Raw genomic sequence first — 22,140 nt, forward strand, 5'->3', positions numbered from 1 at the left:
CCCCTAGGATCAATCCCCAGTACCACATTTAAGAAGAAAAACAGGCTGCTGCTTTAGAAACATAGCAATACTGGTGCTATCTGAAATTTTCTCTTTTTAAAGAAGCTTTTTCTTACTTGAGAGAGTCCAGGGGACGATGCATGTCCCGGGGGCGTTGCTGCGAGAGTCGGATGCCCCTTGTTTATTTCATGTGCTGAATAAGGGGAAGGGGTCGGGGGTCCTGGCTGTCTTGCTACTTGTGTTACCTGCAAAGAAATGAAAATTTAGTCAGAGCATTATATTACTAATCCAGTTTTAATAAATACAGCTGAAATAGTTAACTCATTTTATAAAGTTGGATTTTTGGCTCACAAGTTATATTACAATAAATATCAGACTACATAAATGATTAAATTTTCAAGTATAAAAAAATAAAATGCAGCCGGACGTGGTAGCGCACGCTTGTAATCCTAGCATTTCAGGGGCTGAGACCGGAGGATCGCAGTTAGCGGACAGCCTCAGCTACTTAGTGAGGCCCTTGGCAATTCAGTGAGGCCCTGTTTCAAAATAAAGAATAAAAAATAGGGCTGGGAGAGCCAGGCATGGTGGCACACACTTGTAATCCCCGCGCTTGGGAGGCAGAGACAGGAGGATCACGCAGGTTCAAAGCCGGTCTCACGCGTTGGCTTAGGAGACCCTGTTCCCAAATAAAAATGTAAAAATAGGTCTGGGAGTATAGCCCGGAGGTAAAAGGGCTTCCAGGAACCCCAGTACCACCCCCCAAAAAAAAAAAAATAGGGCTGGGAGGATAGCGTGGAGGTAGAATGCCCCTGGGTTCCATCTCCAGTACTGCAAAAAAAAATTGCTTGAAAAAGATTAATGTAATTTTTTAATAAATTTGTGAAAAGATTCTAAAAGCATGATCTCAAAACCAAAAACCTTAAAGGAAAAATATACTCAGTAAAAGAAATCAGACTTGAAACTATATACTATGTGATACCATTTTATAAAAAAGAAATAAATGGTTGCAACAAGGAGAGAATTTGAAAAGATACAAGAAGATTTGAGGAGGCAACACTTTTCTTTACCTTATATTATATGACATTGTTTTTGTCAAGACTCAGAACAAAACAGTACAAAGGGTGAATTTTACATCATAAAAACCACACCTTGAGAGGCTCAGACAAGAGGATCACAGATTTGCGGCCAGCCTCAGCTACTTAATTAAGTGAGGCCCTCCACAACTTAGTAAGACCCTGCCTGTTTCAAAATAAAAAATAAAAATTAGGGCTGGGAGCCGGGCGTGGGGGTGCACACTTATAATCCCAACATTCGGGAGGCTGAGACAGGAGGATCGTGATTCACAGACAGCCTCAGCTACATAGTGAGGCCCTGCGCAACTCAGTGAGACCCGGTTTCAGAATAAAGAATAAAAAATAGGGTTAGGAGTGTAGCTTGGAGGTAGAATGCTGCTGGGTTCAATCCCCACTACCATTAGAAAAAAAAAAAAAAATTAGGGCTCGGGGTGTAGCTTGAAGGTTGAATGCCCTGGGTTCAATCCCTGGTACCACAATAAATAAATAAATAAATAAATAAATAAATAAATAAATTACACCTTGGTAAAACTGAACCAAAAAAGGACAAATTACTTTTACAATATAATCTTTCTATTTTAAAAGTATACCTATATATACATGTACATGCACATAGGTAGACATATTTCTGTGTGCATATTCTTCTACATATATATGCATAGATGTAATACATACATATACATACACATGTAAATAATATTTCAAGCTAGGTGTAGTGGCGCACACTTGTAATCCCAGTACTTAGGAGATGAGACAGGAGGATCACAGATTCAAGGACAGACTCAGCAACTTGGTGAGATCTTGCTTCAAAATTAAAAATAAAAGCTGGGCGTGGAGGCGCATGCTTGTAATCCCTGAGCTTGGGAGGCGGAGACAGGAGGATCGCGCTGGTTCAAAGTCAGCCTTGCTGCCTTAAGAGACCCTGTTTCCAAATAAAAAATGGGTCTGGGAGTGTAGCCCAGAGGTAGAAGGGTTTCTGGGAACCCCAAGACCATACAAAAAATAAAATAAAATAATAAAAAAGGGCTGAGGGTCTAGCTCAGAGGTAGAATGCCTCTGGGTTCAATCTCCAGCAACAACAACAACAAAAAAGAAAAAACAATGATAATGATAATATTATTATTATTATTATTTTAAAGATCTATGATATAAATCAAAATCTTAATAAAAAGCATTCATATACTTTTTTGCATTTATTTGTGTGTATAACTATATATAAATATATATATATATATATATTTTTTTTTTTTTTTGGTGTGGTACTAGGGATTGAACTCAGAAGCATTGTGCCTTCGAGCTACACCCTCAGCCCTATTTTTTATTCTTTTTTTTTGGGGGGGGGTGGTACTGGGGTTCCTGGAGGCCATTCTACCTCCAGGCTACACTCCCAGAACTATTTTTTGTATTTTAATTTGGAAACAGGGTCTCTTATTAAGCCAGCACGGCTGGCTTCGAACCTGCGCGATCCTCCTGTCTACACCTACCACGCCCGGAAATTTATTCTTTATTTTGATACAGGGTCTCATACAGACCCAGCATGGAGGCGCATGCTTGTAATTCCAGCATTCGGGAGGCTGAGACCAGAGGATCATGCATGGTTCGCGGACAGCCTCAGCTACTTAGTGAGGCCCTCTGCAACTCCGTGAGACCCTGTTTCAATAAAATAATAATAATAAAAAAAAAAGACAGGGCAGGGGTGTAGCGCAGAGGTCGAATGCCCCTGGGTTCCATCCCCAGACCCGCAAAAAAAAAAAAAAAAAAAAAGAACATACAAACACTACAATTTTCAAATAGTAATTACAATATAGGAAAAAACATATTTCCTGAACACAAGTGTTCTTTCATGACTCCAAAGCATGGAAATACCATGCAGGAAACATATGGGGGAAATTAGCCAAGTGTAAACAATGAGAATTCAAACAATGGACACGGCGTGCGCGCGCACACACACACACACACACACCCAGAGCAGTGGGCGAGCAGCTGGGCCCTTAAGGTCTGACTGCCCTACCATGCAGGAATTCCAGATCAATAATGATGCAATCTTTCAAACTTCCAAAAGGATTTTTGCATGAAATTTTTCTGACTTCCAAAACACTATAAAAAAGCCAAATATAGCATATGTCTATATACCAAATACATAAGTCAGCTGCATGGACCAGCTCTAAGAGTACTGCATAATTAGCACCAGGTAGAAATTTTCTGAGTATTCAAACATAGACATGTGACTGAACTCTAGACAAATACATACTGACTGAACACAGATGTACTGCTAAATACCTACACATAAAGCAGTTTTACTACATATGCATTATATGTCTAATAAAAAAAAAAGTAGCACTTAAGGAAAGCATAGTGATAAAATCTCCACAAAGATAACAAAAGGAAACTCCAGGATCCTATCAAGTAACTTTTTATTCCAAGCAAAATATGGTTCAGATAAAGATAAAGGGCACATGGCTTAGATCTGAGAAGCCATACCTTACTCTTTTTCCCTAAAATGAAGTTTATACAGTGAGGTCATCTCAAACCTTGCAAAAGCTGAAACTCCCACATAGAAACAGAAATGACCAGCTGGCCAGGCGTGGTAATACAGGATTGCAATCCCAGTGCTTGGGAGGCTGAGACAGGAGGGTCACAGTTTCAAAGCCAGCCTCAGCTACTTAGTGAGGCCCTTCGCAATTATTGAGTCCATATTTCAAAATAGAGTAAAAAAGTAGGGCTGGCGGTATAGCTCAGAGGTAGAATGCCCCTGGGTTCACTCTCTAGTATTGCCAAAAGAAAGAGGGGGTGGGGAGAAGAAAGGATAAAAGAAAGGGGGAGGAGGGAGGGGAGGAGGAAGGAAGATGACCAAGACCAAATTCGAGTAGATTAGAAAAAAATCCAAAAGCTTTTCCCCCTTGTGGTACGAGGGACTGCACCCAGGGGCATTCCACCTCTGAGCTACAGCACAGCTTTATTTATTTATTTATTTATTTATTTATTTATTTATTTTTTGCGGGTCTGGAGGTGGAACCCAGGGGCATCTGACCTCTGAGCTACACCCCCTGCCCTATTTTTTTTATTCTTTATTTTGAAACCGGGTCTCACTGAGTTAGAGAGGGCCTCACTAAGTAGCTGAGGCTGTCCGCGAACCGCGATCCTCCAGTCTCAGCCTCCCGAATGCTGGGATTACAAGCGTGCGCCACCATGCCCGGCAGCACAGCATTTTTTTGTTTTGAAAGAAGGTCTTACTAAGTCACTGAGGGCCTCATTAAATTGCTGAGGCTGACTCTGAACCTGTGATCCTCCTGTCTAAAGCTTTTTTTTTTTTTTTTTTTTTTTTGGTGGTACTGAGAATGAAACCCAGGGGCAATGTACCCCCAAGCTATGCCCCCAGTCCTATTTTTTTCTTTATTTTGAAGCAGGATCTCACTGAGTGGCAGAGGGCCTCACTAAGTAGCTGAGGCTGTCTGCGAACATGGATCCTCCTGTCTCAGCCTCCCTGTGCTGGGATTACGAGCTACCACGTCAAGCTCTTTATTATTTTTTTCTTTTCTTTTCTTCCTGGTACTAGGTATGGAACCCAGGAACATTCTACCTCCAAGCTACACACCCAGTCCTATTTTTCAAATTCTCTCTGACGCTATTATGACCAAGGCCAACACACTAAAAAAGAAAAAAAGAAAGAAAATAGTTTCCTCCTTGTTCTACTCTTAACTACTGGTATTAGGGTCAAATACATGAAATTCCAGATACTCAGGTATTCTTTATCTTTTTTTTTTTTTTTTTTTTTTTTTTTTGCAGTACTGGGGATGGAACCCAGGGGCATTCTATCTCCAGGGTATATCTCCAGCCCTATTTTTTATTCCTTATTATGAAACAGGGTCTCACTGAGTTGCAAAGGGGCTCACTAAATAGCTGAGGCTGTCTCCGAAGCACGATCCTCCTTGTCTCAGCCTCCCAAATGCTGGTGGGATTACAAGCGTGCACCACCATGCCCAGCTATTTTCAATCTTTTAAAAAACAGAAAGCTTCTCCGGGCGTGGTGGTGCACGCTTGTAATCCCCGCGCTTGGGAGGCAGAGACAGGAGGATCGCGCAGGTTCAAAGCCAGCCGCGCCTGCTGGCTTAGGAGACCCTGTTTCCAAATAAAAATGTTAAAAAAAAAAAAATAGGTCTGGGAGGGTAGCCCGGGGGTAGAAGGGCTTCCAGGAACTCCAGTACCACCAAAAAAAAAAAAAAAAAAAAAAAAAACAGAAAGCTCCATGTGATTCAAGTAGAACATAACACTCAAGGAAACAGATGCCTTGTATTTCCTACTATGGACTCAGCACTAGGTTCAGTTATGAGAGTTGCTTTTCTTATTTGTAACTGGCCAATAAAAATAAAAAATAATTGGCTGTTTTTAAATTTGTTAATAATCCCAGTACTTGGGAGGCTGTGACAAGAGGATCACAGGTTCCCAACCAGCCTCAGCTACTTAGTGAGGCCCTCTGCAAATTAGTGAAACCCAGTTTCGCCAGGCGTGGTGGCGCACGCTTGTAATCCCCGCGCTTGGGAGGCAGAGACAGGAGAATCACGCAGGTTCGAAGCCAGCCGCGCGCGCTGGCTTAGGAGACCCTGTTTTCAAATAAAAAAATGTAAAAATAGGTCTGGGAGTGTAGCCCGGAGGTAGAAGGGCTTCCAGGAACCCCAGGACCACAAAAAAAAAAAAAAACAACAAAAAAAAAAAAACCCAGTTTCAAAATAAAGAATAAAGCCGGGCATGGTGGCATACGCTTATAATTCTAGCACTTGTAAGACTGAGACTGTAGGATCATGGTTCAAGAACAGCCTCAGCTACTATTTACTGAGGCCCTTTGCAATTCAGTGAGACCCTGTTTCAAAATAAAGAAAAGAATAAAATAGAGGGCTGGGGGTATAGTTTGGAGGTAGAACATCCCCGGGTTCCATCCCCAGTACCAGAAAGAATGGAAGAAAAGAAAGAGAGGGGGGGGGAGAAAGAAAGGAAGGAAGGAAGGAAGGAAGGAAGGGTAGGAGGTAGAACGCCCCTGGGTTCAATCCCCAGTACCTCTAAATAAATAAATAAATAAATTTGTTAATGTGAGTGCCTATTCCATGACAATGTAAAAATAAGAAAAAATATGTGCCTTCCAAACTCTTTAGGTATTACACATAACAAAACATGGCTATGTGTGGATCCCTGAGGCCTGCGAGTAAACTGTTAGCAGAATTCTAAGATGGCCTCAATGTTACTGGGCCCAGTAATTATACCAGGTATAATTATACCCAGGACAATTCCTCCTAAGAATGGGAAATAAGCCAGTACAGTGACACATGCCTGTAACCTCAGAACTTGGGAGACTGAGAAATGAGGATTGCAAGTCTGAGGCCAGCCTGGGCAATTTAACAAGGCCCTGTTGCTCTATTTTAAAAATAAATGAATACGACGGCTGGGGGCATAGCTCAGTGGTTGAATACACGGGGTTCAATCCCCAGAACCACGAGGGAGGGAGGGAAAGTGTGGGGCTGTGGTGGGATGTGAAGGTGTGAAGATGGAATATGACTCCTGTGCCGAGACATTCATCATTTCACTTTGGTTATCAAGAGGTTATCCTGGGTGAGCCGCAACTTACCACGTGTGCTCTTTAAAATACACTAGACCACCAGAGACATTTTCTTGCTAGCCTCGAAGACTAAGCCGACTTCTGTGTTGTAAAAGGGCCACAAAAAAAGGATCTGAGGATATAAGTCTCTAGCAGCTGAAAGGAACTCCCACCCAACGGGCAGCAAAAAATAAATAATACATAGGGACCTTAGTCCTGCGACGACAGGAAATGAAGTCTTTGATCAACCTGAAGAAGCAGATTACAGGGCTTGCCAACAACTTAATTTCAGCCTGGTGAGAGCCTGAGCAGAAGGCCCTGCTAAGCAATGCCCAGGCACATAGCGGGAGAGATAATAAACGGGTGTCGCTTTACCGTGTTAAGCTGATGGTCTGATAAACAGCAACAGAATACTGACATGCCAGTGGGGGGAATTTCACATTCAGAGAACACCTTGAGGTTTCTTTGCTTTGTTTCTGCAGCACTGGGGATCTGACCTGTATGGCTTCACACATGCTGGGCAACCACTCTAAAGCTGGGCTACAAGCCCAGGCCAGCCCTGAAGACTTGAGGTCAAGGAATGGAAATCACATGACTGAAGTGTTACAGGTGAAAAGGAAGTTTGTGTGTCAGGAGGCAGGGAAGAGATGCTGTATTATTTAGGGTCCCTAGATATGGCCGGCCTTAGATTTTATTCAAGGTGAAGTAGGAAGCAATTAAAAGTTTTAAGCAGGTGCATGACTGGATCTCTTGTTCTCCACGCCTGTGGCGGCTAACCGCAGGTGCAAGGACGGAGGCAGAGAGAACGCCAACGAGCTTCGGCGACAATGCTGGCCACGCTGCTGCCTGCTTGGAACACAGCAGCAACAATGTAAGTAAGTACCGACTTGGGTGATCTCTCAGAGGCAGAAGCAAAGAGGTCGCTTCTGATTTGACTGGAGGAGACAGCAGGAATGAAGACCGGCTCACTCACTGAACGTGTATTTGCTGAGAGCAAACCTAGAAAGCCCTGCTTGCATGGAGCTGGGTTTTTGTTTTGTTTTGTTTTGTTTTTTTGGGGTGGTACTGAGGATGGAACCAGGGGGCTTTCTACCTCCAGGCTACACTCCCAGACCTATTTTATATTTTATTTGGAAACAGGGTCTCACTAAGTAGCCAAGGCTGGCTTTGAACCTGCGCGATCCTCCTGTCTCAGTCTCCCAAGTGCAGGGATGACAAGCGTGCGCCACCACGCCCGGATTTTTGGAGTTGGTATTTTAGCTGAAGAAATCAAGACAGTAAGAGATAAAATAATTAAATTACATAATACACTTGAAGGCAACAGCTTAATGAAAATCAGGAATGGCTTTTAAATACATGGCTTGAAAGATTGGGCAGAATGGAAAAGTATCATTGTGAGATGGAAAAGTCAAGAGGGAGAACAGATGTAGGGGATAGGGGAATCAAGACAGAATAATCGAGCTGTAAATTACTATTAGATATCCAAACCGAAGCAGTAAGTAACCTGCTGAATCCATCAATCTGGCTTTGGAAAAGAGTCGGGGACAGAGAAATAAACTAGAGGTAGGTTCACTATCAAAATTCCAGATAACATCTAACCTAATTTTCAAAATTAGCAAATGAAAGTATGAAAAAGGTTTTTTTCCCCCCGGGGGTGGGTGAGAGAGAGAGAGAGAGAGAGAGAGAGAGAGAGTGTGTGTGTGTGTGTGTGTGTGTGTGTGTGTGTGTGTGTGTTTTACTGGGAATTGAACCTAGAGACATTTTACCTCTAAGCAACACTCCAGCCCTATCTTATTTTTGTAAAACAGGGAGGATCGCAGTAAATTGCTGCGGCTATCAAACCTGCAATCCTCCTGTCTCCGCCTTCCAAGTACTGATATTACTGCTGTGCACCACCACACCCACAGGAAAATGCTTGAAAATTATAAACGAAGGCAAACACCAAAAGTGAGATAGTGAGATTTCTCTCTGTCAGCCTGGTCAGTATTATTTGTGGCATACTCAATCTGTGCTCACAAGTGGCATGAAATCCTTATGGTGTATTTCTTGGCTACTACTTCTAAAAGAAAAAAAAATCATCACAGAACAAGTCAATAATATCCTAAAGTACTCAAAATTAAAATCTCAGAATTACAAAAGACAGACAAAACGTGACTAAAGGACAATCAGCACAGTCTGAATAGTCCCAAGACTAAGGCTGACTTTGCAACCGAACAGCAGGGCACGGTGCTGCCTGCTTGTAATCCCAGTACCTGGGAGGCCAAGAGAGAAGGCTGGCAGGTTCTCAGCTAGCCTCAGCAAACAACCTAGTGAGACCTTGTTTCAAAAATTTAATAAAATAATAATAGGGCTGGGGTGTGGTTCAGAGGTAGAATGCCTCTGGGTTTAATCCCTAGTACTATAATATATTAGTAGGAGGAGTGGTAGTAATAATAATAGCTGATTATGACAGAACAGAATATAAAGGACGAGAGACATCTAACAGAATACATTCCCATTCAACATGGCTCCCAACTGCACCTGCCCTGCCAGTCAACATCTACCCAGCGCCAATGCTCTATCTAAGCCTTGGAGCTACAAAAATAAGTCTTTGTCCTTACGGAGCTCTCAATAGAAAGGAAATCATACTGATGAATAAAGAAATAAATTACATGATAAATGACATGGGCTGTGTATTAAATACAGCTGAAAACCAGAAGTCTCGGAATCTGGAGAGACTTAATGGCATCTGAGCTACAGCTGAGAACTAAAAATGTTCTGTCCAGACCAAGAATTGGGAAAAGTTTTCTGGGTTTTTTTTTTTTTTTTTTTTTTTTGCGGTCCTGGGAATGGAACCCAGGCGGGCATTCTACCTCCAGGCTACACCTCCCGACGATTTTCTATCTTTTATTTTGAAACAGGGTCTCACTGAGTTGCAAAGGGCCTCACTAAGTAACTGAGGCTGTCTGAGAACCACCATCCTCCTGTCTCAGCCTCCCAAATGCTGGATGACGAAGAGTGTGCCACCACACCCAGTTTAGGAAAAATATTTTGAAAAGAAAAACTAAGGATGTCAAGAAAGTACATGTTCTGCAAGCAGGTAAAGGCTTCTCTTTGGAGAGGACTAAAGAGAGACGTTAGTGAAAAGCAGTGAGACTGGGAAAGAGACTATAAAAAGCCAAACACGGCTTACTGAGACTTTTTCATTTTTTCTCTCAGCCAAGTAGTCACTGAAATTTTTTCTTTATTCTTTTTTTTTTTTTTTTTTTTGAGGGTCTGGGGATGGAACCCAGGGTCATTTGACCTCTGAGCTACACCCCCTACCCTATTTTATTTTATTTTGAAACAGGGTCTCACTGAGTTGCGAAAGGCCTCACTAAGTAGCTGAGGCTGTCCGCAAACCGCGATCCTCTGGTCTCAGCCTCCCGAATGCTGGGATTACAAGCGTGCGCCACCACGCCCGGCTTCTGAAATTTTTTAATTGCAATACAATACTACATTTATATTTTGTGAGAATATGAATCTAGAATGGCACAAAGACTCTATGTAAATGTTCATAGCAGCATTGTTCACAACTGGCAAAAAGTGAATTCAAATGTTCGTTAGTTAATTAATTAATTATGGCATATCTGTACAACAGATAATCATTCAGAAGGAAAGCACTATACTAGGTCAAGGAAGTCACACAGATCAAAATGCTGTAGGAGTCTATTTACACAAAGCATCCCAGGTGGACAGATGATCGCAGCAAGTGCACTAACGGCTGTGAGCTGGAGAGCACAGGCTTCCTGAGGATAAACAATGTCCTCAACTGCCACGAGGGCGTCACGACTCTGAACACACTAAAGCACCGACTTACACTGTTTACATGAGCGGCAGGACATTTTGATTATATCTCAGCAAAGATGAGACACGCAGAGGTGAGATTAAAACAAGCAAACTGGACGTTAACAAAAGGGAAATGATCTGCATGAGCACATGAATTCAAAAGGTCCAACTTGAGAACCAGCAGTGACTTAATCAAGAACATCAGAAATGACTTAAGACTTCTGCCAGCAACTGCGTCCGTGTCTGGAGGCTGTACAAAGGCTCACGTCTTACTGCAAAGGCACTGCCAGCCTGGGGCCTTTTATACTACGCACCTAACCCAAGCTGTAGGTCACTAGCTTTGTTAACACAAATATTTCTGTCTTAGAAACCATTCCTTTCCTATTTTCCTTTCTATTCTTCTTCCGTGAACTGGAACTGAGGTGCTAAAAATACAGCAAGATAAAATACGGCCAAATTTACCAGTACAGGAGCAATCTAGGCAGACCTGCTTTCAGCTCTATCATTACTGGCTATGTTACTATAGACAAGTAACTTGTAGTTTCATTTCATACGCTGAAAATAGAAGAAAATCTTACAAGAGATGTAATAAAAATTAGGGATAAATTTTGGAGAATATACAATATAATGCCTGATATACAAAAATGGTAGCTACTAATATTTCTGCCCACAGATTAAACATTATGGCCATTAAACTTTTATAAAAATACATAAATTAGCCGGGCATGGTGGCGCACGCTTGTAATCCCCGCGCTTGGGAGGCTGAGACAGGAGGATTGCATGGGTTCGAAGCCAGCCTCAGCTACTTAGTGAGGCTCTCAGCAACTTAGTGAGACCCTGTTTCCAAATAAAGGATAAAATAGGTCTGGGAGTATAGCCCGGAGGTAGGAAGCCTCTGGGTTGCACCCCCAGTACCACCAAAAAATAAATAAATAATAAATTATTTTAAATATATAATTTGATACCTAGGGCACCTATAAACATGAAGTACATAAATTTAATTATACATATGCAAGATCGATGACTATTTCAGAAATATAACATCTTAAGAACAAATGAAGCTGGGCGTGGTGCCTCATGCTTATAATCCCAGTACTTAGGAGACTAAGAAATAGAGGATTGCAGGTTTGAGGCCAGCCTCGGCTGCTTAGTGAGGCCCTCCACAACTTACTGAGACCCTGTTTCCAAATAAAAATAAACTGGCTTAAGAGACCCTGTTTCCAAATAAAAAAGTATAAAGATAGGTCTGGGAGTATAGCCCAGAAGTAGAAGGGTTTCCAGGAACCCCAGTACCACAAAAAAAAAAAAAAAAAAAAAATAGGGCTAGGGTATAGCACAGAGGTAGAATGCCCCTGGATTCAATCCCTAGTACCAAAAAAAAGAAAAAAAGAAAAAAATGATTTTTACCATCTGACGTCTTATGTCTGCTTTGTTGTTGATACGTGCACAAAAAAAAAAAATTTAGTAGGACTATGTGGATATAGCTCAGGGGTAGGGTTTGCCTCTGTGCACAAGGCCCTGTGTTTAATCACCAACATCATCTCCCTCCAGCCAAAAAATTAGTTAAAACTACAACACATGTAAGAACTGATCATGAGCCCCTTTCCATCAAAAATAAATAAAATAAAAATGCAACGCTAAGGGCTGGGGTACGGCTTCATAGGACAGCACAGGCTCAAGACCCGAGTTCTGCTCTCCAGCTCAGCAAACACATGCGCACACACGCTGGATAATGACAAATGAATTTGATGTAGATGAAATAAGTTCTTCTATCCTCCAATAAAGTTTCTGTACGAAAATGAACACTGGTTGCAAAAGCGATGTTCATGTTCTTTAGAATCAAGACCTTTTTCATAATTACAATCCAGGTTCACCCAGTACAACAGAGAAATCCCGAGAGACACGGTAAACGTCACACTTAAAACTACATTCAGATTAGATCAAGAAACAGTTTCTTTTAGTTTTAGTTGGCTTCATCCAGCAGCTACATGGGTATTTCTGAGAATATCACAGGAAAGATGTGTGAAGATTATAATTTTCCTTCAATACGAATTTACACTATAAATAACCTTATAAGTAATAATAAAAAAAAAGTGAAAAATAAGTGCAAAAGGTAAAAAAAGCAAGAGTTAGAAGGAAACAATGGAGCCGGGCATGGTGGTGCACATGTGTCATCTCAATACTTGGGAAGCTGAGACTGGAGGATCACAGGTTCAAAACCAGCCCTGGCAACTTAGCGAGGCTCTCAGCAACCTAATGAGACTGGTTCCAAATAAGATATAAAACCCAGTACAAAAAAAAAGAGAAGCACGTCCTAATACATTCTGTTCTCTCCTTTACCCTGCATTCCTATCGCACTTAATGGCTCATAGTAGGGTTACGACAGAACCTTGAACTCCCTGGAGAACAGCTCATTTGACAATTAATATCCTTAAATAAACAAACTTATTTTCCTCATATATTTTAAATGGACACCTTTAATAATGTACATTAAATGTAACCCAACGTTTCTTGTCACACGACCTCACCATTGTGAACACTGACTTCTACTCAAAAATATAATTTAGATGTATAAGGTGTCAATAAAGCTCTCAGCCGGTTTCACACTTTCTCACCACTTGCTGTAATTCACTGGCTGTCTTCCAGCTGCAACTAACATTCCAGTTTGAAGCTGTGATTTAACACTTAAGTTTCTCTTCCTAGTGACCTTGTGATCACTAGGATGTGCATACTGTCAATTTCGTTCTTAGAAACTCAAGCCACATCTCATTTTTGAACACCGTCTCCCTGGCTCGTTTCACACAGCTGCTCACATTCTAAGAATTATAAGCAATTCTCTGCCTCGCTCTAGCAGCAAGTATTTGTACTTAAAACTTCAGCTCACTGCCAGCCTTCCCACCAGGTTATGAGCAACTCGGGGGCAAGAAACTTGACCCTGGAGAGTAGATAACCCCAAAACTATGAAAGGACAGGCGCTGGGTGCTGGGGTGAGGGGGGGAGCACAGCGGTGCTGGGGTGAGGAGTGAGGAGGAGGGGGAGCACAGCGGTGCTGGGGTGAGGAGGAGGGGGAGCACAGTGGTGCTGGGGTGAGGAGTGAGGAGGAGGGGGAGCACAGCGGTGCTGGGGTGAGGAAGGGGAGCACAGTGGTGCTGGGTGCTGGAGTGAGGAGGAGGGGGAGCACAGTGGCGCTGGGGTGAGGAGGAGGGGGAGCACAGCGGCGCTGGGTGCTGGAGTGAGGAGGAGGGGGAGCACAGCGGCGCTGGGGTGAGGAGGAGGGGGAGCACAGCGGTGCTGGGTGCTGGAATGAGGAGGAGGGGGAGCACAGCGGTGCTGGGGCGAGGAGGAGGGGGAGCATAGCTGCACTTGGTGCTGGGGTGAGGAGGAGGGAGAGCACAGCGGGGCTGGTTCACTGAGCCTCGTCAGCTCTGTGAAGTCAGGGGAAGCTTCCGTTCGGCATTACCACTGGGCTTTCTTCACTTCCGCTGAAGGGTTAAATGATTTCTAGCCTCCAATCTTTTTTAACAACTCTCTAATATTCCATGAGTACATTTTTTGTTTCCAGCTAAACTATAAGCATACAAAGTGAGAGGACCTTCTTTACAACTTTTTCTTTCACAGAAATCTGCCCCAATCCCAGTCCAGGCCAACGTTTCCCATTATAATTTACTAGCTTCCACTGGAAAATAAAATTAGCACTCCTGATAAGATATTTGACAAATTTTCAGACGGATGTTGGTAACATCTGTCCCAGAAAGCTGCGCCCTAAGCCAGTTATCAGTCTTTATTCACACATTTCAGTAATATACTTCCTTTTCTTTTCTATGATATCTTTGTCACTGGGGTTCCTGGAAGCCCTTCTACCTCCGGGCTACACTCCCAGACCTATTTTTACATTTTTATTTGGAAACAGGGTCTCCTAAGCCAGCGCGCGCGGCTGGCTTCGAACCTGCGCGATCCTCCTGTCTCCGCCTCCCAAGCGCGGGGATGACAAGCGTGCGCCACCACGCCTGGCCACAAAAAACTCTCTGAATTGGCTTTTCAAACTTGGTGAGGCCCTTCACAATTTAGTGAAACTCTATTTCAAAATAAAAAAGAATAAAACTGGGCGTGGTGACGCACGCTTGTAATCCCAGCATTTGGGAGGCTGAGACTGGAGGATCGCACAGGTTCAAAGCCAGCCTCAGCTACGTAGTGAGGCCCTCTGCAACTCAGTGAGAGCTTGTTTCAAAATAAAAAATAAAAAATAGGGCTGGGGATGTGGCTTTGAGGTAGAAGGCCCCTGGGTTCCATGCCCAGAACCACAAAATAGAAAGAAAGAAGGAAAGAAAAAAAGAAAGAAAGAGAGAAAAGAAAAGAAAGAAAAGAAAAGAAAATAGGGCCCAGGGTATAGTTCAGAGGTAGAATGATTCTGCGTACTAAATACTTGACATATATTCCTAATTAATTTTCTGGATTTTTTTTTTTTTTTTTTTGAGGTACTGGGGATGGAGCCCAGGAGCATTCTACCTCTGAGCTACACGCCCAGCCCATATTTTTTATTGTTTATTTTGAAACAGAGTCTCATTGAGTTGCGGAGGGCCTCACTAAGTAGTAGCTGAGGCTGTCCACAAATTGCGACCCTTCCATCTCAGCCTCCCAAATGCAGGGATTACAAGCCTGCACCACCATGCCCAGCTAATTTTTTTAAGTAAACAAAGCACAGGGGCACATGCCTGTAATCCCTGTAATCCAGGGAGGCCGAGAGGAGGCCTGCAGGTTCAAGGCAACAGCACTGTAACATAGCAAGGCCTTGTTTCACAATAAAAAATAAAAGGGGTTCAATACTTTGGAGGTAGAATACCCCTGGTTCAATCCCAGTACCACAGATAGAATAATTATAATAGCAGGAATTGTATAATAAGTTAAATAAGTTTAGAATTTATAAATTTACTTATAAATTAAGTTTTATTTAATTCAATTAATTTATTTATAGTTTTCAATTATAAATTTAATGAATTTCTTATAAGTTAAAATATATAAATTCTATCAAAGCTTTAGTTAAAATTGTGGCGCACGCTAGTAATCCCAGCATTCGGGAGGCTGAAACCAGAGGATCGCAGTTCACAGACAGCCTCAGCTACTTAGTGAGGCCCTCTGCAACTCAGTGAGACCCTGTTTTAAAATAAATAACAAGCCGGGCGTGGTGGCGCACGCTTGTAATCCCCGCGCTTGGGAGGCGGAGACAGGAGGATCACGCAGGTTCGAAGCCAGCCGCGCTGGCGTAAGAGACCCTGTTTCAAAAATATAAAATAGGTCTGGGAGTGTAGCCCGGAGGTAGAAGGGCTTCCAGGAACCCCAGTACCACCAAAAAAATAAATAAATAAAATAAATAACAAAAAATAGGGCGGGGGTGTGGCTCGGAGGTAAAACACCCTGCGTTCTATCCCCAGTACCATAAAAAAAAAAAAAAATTTACCTCTCTATTCATGCCAACAACACAGCAATAATAATGCGTACCTTGAGTTTTTTAAATTACGAGAGTTATGACAAATTTCCCACAATTTATTTTAAATTGGTCCATTATCAATCTTTTGTTTGATTAGCAAGAATACATAAAGTACTCTATAAAATGACACTAAAGGGATGGTCCCTCTTTTGGGGGTGGGATACTGAGGACTGAACCCAAGGACATTCTACCTCCCAGCTAAACCACCAGCCCTCATTTTCAGTCTTTTTGTTTTTTGAAACAGGGAGGGTCTGCGTTGTGAAGGGCCTCCCCAAGTAGCTGAGGCTGTCTGTGAACCCAGATCCTCCCGTCTCGGCCTCCCCAGTGCTGGGATTACAAACGTGGGCCACCACGCCCGGCTTCTGTTTGTGGCTAGTGAGTTTTAAAAGGGCAGCAGTACGTTGCCACAGCTCTTCACTGACCTCAGTATGACAGTTCCACAATGCTCTGCCCAGTTTTGGGATCTTTAAGAATGTTTTTAGGGTCACTGTCAATCTACTGATCAAATCAGGATAAAAATGACTACTGATCCACATATCAGACCACAGACACTAAAACGATGAAGGCTGGACTCTGTCAGCCTCGAGAACTTTTTAAATGGTATTCAAAAATATTTATATTTAAAGCTATTTACACATTTAAACACACAAAAATTAAATAAAACTTAAAATGCAGCTTCTCAGCCACACAGCCACACTCAGTGCTCCCGAGACTCACTGCCACTGACACCGTCCCGGCGGTCCCCGGGGCAGGGAGCGCCAAGCAACAAGAGGGCTGCGCCCGCTGGGAGCCTTAGTGTCTACGCGACATTGACTGCTGGGGTTGGTACTCTTCTTCCTCCCAATCAGCTCTTCAAATTTCAGATATCACCTAAAATGCCATCTTTTCAATCACATCAAACAGAAATTACTCAGCTGGGCATGGTGGAGCATGCCGCAATCCCAGCTACTCAGGAGGCCAAGGCAGGAGAATTCTAAGCTCAAGGCCACCCTTAGTGAAAAAAATCAAGAGCTGGGGACATAGATAACACGCACAAGGCCCTGGGATAAAGCACCTCTCTACGTCAACTTTATGCCCTTTCTTCTTCTTCTTCTTCTTCTTCTTCTTCTTCTTCTTCTTCTTCTTCTTCTTCTTCTTCTTCCTCTTCTTCTTTTTCAGTACTGGGGGTAGAACCCCCAGGGGCTTTCTACCTCAGAGCGATACCCCCAGTCCTATTTTTTATTTCTTATTTTATTTTATTTTGTGTTTGTGGTACTGGGGGTAGAACCCAAGGGCTTTTCTACCTCCGGGCTATACTCCCAGACCTATTTTTTATACTTTATTTGGAAACGAGGTCTCACTAAGTTGCTGAGAGCCTCACTCAGTAGCTGAGGCTGGCTTCGAACCTGTGCCATCCTCCTGTCTCAGCCTCCCAAGTGCGGGGATTACAGTGTGCGCCACCACGCCCAACTTATTTTTTTTTATTATTTTGAAACAGGGTCTCACTGAGTTGCAAAGGGCCTTACTAAGTAGTAGCTAGGGCTGTCTGCAACCTTGATCCTCTGGTCTCAGTCTCCCAAATGCTGGGATTATAAACATAAACCGCCACTCCCAGCTTTGCCTTCTTTTATAACACTTCCTACAACTTTTCTTTTTGATTTTCATATAAATGTTTTTTCTACCAGCATCTACTACGGTTCCACTTGAGGGTATTCAAATACTAGCAGCACAACGAATGTCAGTATTAATGAATCTTAACTGTATCACCTAACAAGGAAAATCCAGGTCAGGGCTTCTCAGCTGTGGATCTGTTGACACTGGGGGGCTGGAGAGTTATCCTCTGCACATCCCCTGCTCTACCACTAAATCCTACTAGTACTTCTATCAAGGAAATGTCTAGATGTGGTTTTTATCTCTTAATAAATTTCTGACAAATACAAAATTCTGGATTCCTAACTATGATCAAGTATTGCTCATTAATGCTCTTAGACAACAATGACAACAGAAACAATACAATCTTTTTACAACCAAAATATTTTTTGCCACGACAAGCAAGAAAATGGCATTATTTTATATGCCCAATAATTCAAAAGTATTAAAAGTAAAAAGGTTTAAGAAGCTAAGAGGAAAATCAATCCAGGCATAGTTGTGCACGCTTATAATCCCAGCATGTGGGAGGCTGGGACAGGAGAATCATGGCTCGAAGACAGCCTAAGCTACTTACTGAGACCCCTTCCACTCAGTGAGACCCTGTTTCCAAATAAAGAATAAAAAATAGGTCTGGGAGTGTAGCCCAGAAGTAGAAGGCCCCTGGGTTCCATCCCTCATCCCCTCCCCCCAAAAATAGGGCAGGAGATGTAGCTCAGAGGTAGAATACCCCTGGGTTCAATCTCTAGTACTGGAAAAAAAAAAAAAAACCTCAAGAAGCAATGGTCTAAGGGAGAGTGATTAAATTATTTTAACAAGACATAATCATTTATCACTAAAGAAATTACATGGGTAAGACCAACGTAAAGTGAAAAGTTAGGATAAAACATCTTACAGATCCTACGGAACAGAAAAAAATAAAACTATAGCAAAAAACCAGTTGTAGTAGCTGTCCCTAGAAATCACTCCAATTACCAGAAACTTTCTTTTTTTTGTATTTCCTTATTTAAATTTTAAAAATAATATTTCACCAGCTGTGCTGGCACATGCTTATAATCCCAGTACTTGGGCAGCTGAGACAGGAGGATCGCGGTTCGCGGACAGCCTCAGCTACTTAGCGAGGCCCTCTGCAACTCAGTGAGACCCTGTTTCAAAATTAGAGAATAAAAAATAGGGCTGGGGCTGTAGTTCGGAGGTAGAATGCCCCTTCATTTAATCCCTAGTACAGCAAAAATGAAAAAAAAATTTTCAATGGTGAAGGTGTACTTTTATAATTTAAAAAACTGTCGTATATTAAAAGGCATTTCCAACGAAAATAATGCTGCCCTTTTGCCCAGTATTTTAATATTTGAGAAGAAAGAGAAAAAAAGGCGGGGGGGGGGGGGGGAGAAAGTAGTCAAAAAGACCTATGGCTCAGAGAAGTTTGTACTAGAAAAACATTAAATGTTACATTTCGATGTGAACTGAATGTTCCCAATTACAAGGATGACCAGAGAATTATCATACAAAGTGGGTCAATTACAAGAGCAAAGGGTGCTGGAAAAGTAATTCACCGATGCTTAGCAGATCTAGGATAAGCACAAACTGAGATTCATTTCAGGCAAACCAGGAAAAATTATTTCACCCCTGACCTGCATTTGGGAGCTTCAAACCCTCGAAGCCACCTCTCCCATTTACTGGGCTCAGCACCCTCCGAGTCCTCACTTCCCAGAAGGCCTCTCCCTGGCTCCCTGCCTCACGGAGCCTCGCCTTGCAGCTTACGCGTCATTTTCTTGGTGAAGCAGGCTCTTCCTCTGCTATATAATAATTGGCTCCTATCTCTAACCAGAGGTTCTTAACCTGGGAACTAAAGAGTTCATGGGCATCTGTGAAACTACAATTATATGCAAGCCCTGGGTACAGGATCTGCTTGAAAGAGAAAGCACTGCGACAATTTTTATACTCTAAAACGTCACTCCACCTGCTAAGAATGACTGCTCCATCACAGCACCTTAGATTACAGCCACTGGCTGACGCATCCCCTCACTAGGCTGAGTTCTTCAGTGTGCAGAAACCTTTTTTTTTAAATTGGTATGTGGGATTAAACCCAAGGCTGCTTTACCACCTAATTACGTCTCCAGTGCGTTTCGTTTTTCACTTTGAGAAAGAGTCCCTAAACTGCCCAGGCTGGAGCTGGACTTCCCGTCCTCCTCCTAAGCAGCCAGGCCTGCATGTGTGCCCCGCACTGACTACAATTATGTATGCTAGGATCGGGGTGATTCTCCTAGCTCCCCATCACCTTAGGCTCACTGCAGCACATCTAAAATTTGCTTTCAATTTTATTACCTCCATCCTCTTACATTCCCTTCAGTTATTAATTTGAATCAATCATTAAATACAAAAAAACTCTTCCTCATTTTCAACTGTTCTGTATATTTCACATATAATCAAGGAGAAAAATAAGTAAATAAAACCTTTTTTTTTTTTTTTGGTATTGGGGATAGAACCCAGGGGCATTCTACTTCCAGGGACATTCTACCTCTGAGCTATATTCCCAGCCCTACATTCTCCCAGCCCTACTTTGTATGCTTTATTTTGAAACAGCTTCTCGCTGAGTTGCAAAGAGCCTCACTAAGTAGCTGAGGCTGTCCAACAACCTGATCCTCTGATCTCAGCCTCCAAAATGCTGGGATTACAAGCGTGGGCCACCATACCTGGCCTCACTAATAGCTGAGGCTGTCCACAAACCGCGATCCTCTGTCTCAGCCTCCAAAATGCTGGGTTTACAAGTGTGTGCTACCACGCTCAGCTAAATAAAAACTTTTAGTTAAAAAAAATTAAGCAGGGTATGGTGGCGCACATTTGTATTTCCAATACTTGGAAAGCTCAGACAGGAGGATCTCAAGTTGACTGCCAGCCTCAGCTTGTTAGGTGAGGCCCTTCACAACCTATCAAGACCCTCTTTCAAAATAAAGAATAAAAGAAAAATAGGGCTGGGGGTGTGGTTCAGAGGTAAAATGCCCTTGGGGTTCAATTCCCAGTACCACAATAAGTTAATTAATTTTTAATGATTAAAAAGTTAAAAATCAGTGTCCAAAAAGATTCATAATACAAGGCCAGAGATTAATATTTATGAAAAGGGGGAGGAGACACGCAGACTGACCAATTTTAATGTTTTTATTTTGGGTAGTGAAAACTGAACGTAGGGTCATTCTACCTCCGAGCTACACCCCAGCCCTTTTTATTTTGAAAGGGGGTCTCACTAAATCGCTACGGCTGGCCTTAAGCCTGTGATCCTCTGGCCTCAGGCTCCCAAGAACTGGGGTTACAGGTGTGCGCCATCACACCTGCCTCCAACCTGCTGTCTTAATAGAAAGTTTGTTTCACCTCACTTCTCAGTTTAGTATGATGGAAAAAGAACCTCACACCAAACGGCTACATGCCAATCAAGCAAATTCTGCCTGGACCAAGGGCTCGAGTGCCCAGCGGACACGAGCGCCACGCGGGCGCCACTCACCGTGCTGTAGACCGCCGAGACGGTGGGCGTGAAGATTCGGTCCTCCAGAGGCTGCGGCACAGGTCCTCTAGGAATTCTAGAAGGGTGAGTTAAGGACAAGAGAGCTCAAAACTGGATTGCTCTGGCAGTCAGGGGAAATTGCCACCATAACATTGTCAATGACACAAGATTTTTTGCCCAGTAAGTGGAGTCAAATCCCTACTCCTCCACAGAAAGTAGAAAGTAAAGTACTTCCAATGTCCTAATGTGAGTAACTCAGTCTCTCCAGAAGTGCTGCCATCGGAAACATGCCACGGGCCGCAAAACAAACACAAGTCTCCAGGCCCACGACAGGACCCGCCGCACTTACTTCCTATGGAAGAAGACTAAGGAAGTATAAAGAGAATATTCAGGACGGTAAGACTAACTCATCAAGTGGAATCTGCTGATAAAGGCCCAGTCTATTCTGCTAACTACACAGGAATAGCAAGCACAATGATTTCCTTGTTTTGCTTTTTAATTTTAGCTGTAATTTTCCTCATAGAGTCCACCAGCTCCCCATTTTAAAAAGAGTCACAGCAGTATTTACTTTCAATTACTTCTGCACGCCAACAGAACATTCTTTAAAAGACAAAAGACTATCATTATATTCAACTTCAAGACTAAAAGATGCAACCGTTTCTACTTGGTACGGGGATGTTTTGAAATAGAAAAAACACTTGTGTACTCTGGGCATCTTTAAGGATGACGACCAGCAGGGCGTGGTGGCGCACGCTTGTAATTGGCTGGCTGAGACGGGAGGATGGCGGCTCGCGGACAGCCTCAGCTACTTGGTAAGGCCCTTTGCAACTTGGTGAGACCCTGTTTCAAAATAAAGAATAAAAAATAGGGCTGGGGTATAGTTCAGAGATAGAATGCCCCCAAAAGAATGACAACCAATGCCGGGTGTGGAGATGCATGCTTGTAATGCATGCTTGTATTTGGGAGGCTAAAGCAGGAGGCCAGCCTCAACAACTGGCCTATCACTAAGTTGCAGAACATTTGACCCTGTTTCAAATTAAAACTAAAAAAGGATAGGGGTAGAGCT

The 22,140-nt window shown here is 42.8% G+C and overlaps 1 protein-coding gene across 1 annotated transcript in view; it reads right to left on the bottom strand.

The window, feature by feature from the left end:
• Window positions 1-22,140, bottom strand: part of EIF4G3 (eukaryotic translation initiation factor 4 gamma 3) — a gene marked incomplete at both ends in the record, with an annotated part of 253,579 nt that overhangs the window by 178,370 nt on the left and 53,069 nt on the right. The window contains 2 exons of the mRNA XM_080692029.1: window positions 117-245; window positions 21,075-21,150. Coding sequence (XP_080548155.1) covers window positions 117-245; window positions 21,075-21,150 — 205 coding nt within the window. The remainder of the gene's footprint in view (window positions 1-116; window positions 246-21,074; window positions 21,151-22,140) is intronic.

The sequence above is a fragment of the Muscardinus avellanarius genome, assembly GCF_963383645.1.
Source record: "Muscardinus avellanarius genome assembly, chromosome: 3".
NCBI lineage: Eukaryota > Metazoa > Chordata > Mammalia > Rodentia > Gliridae > Muscardinus > Muscardinus avellanarius.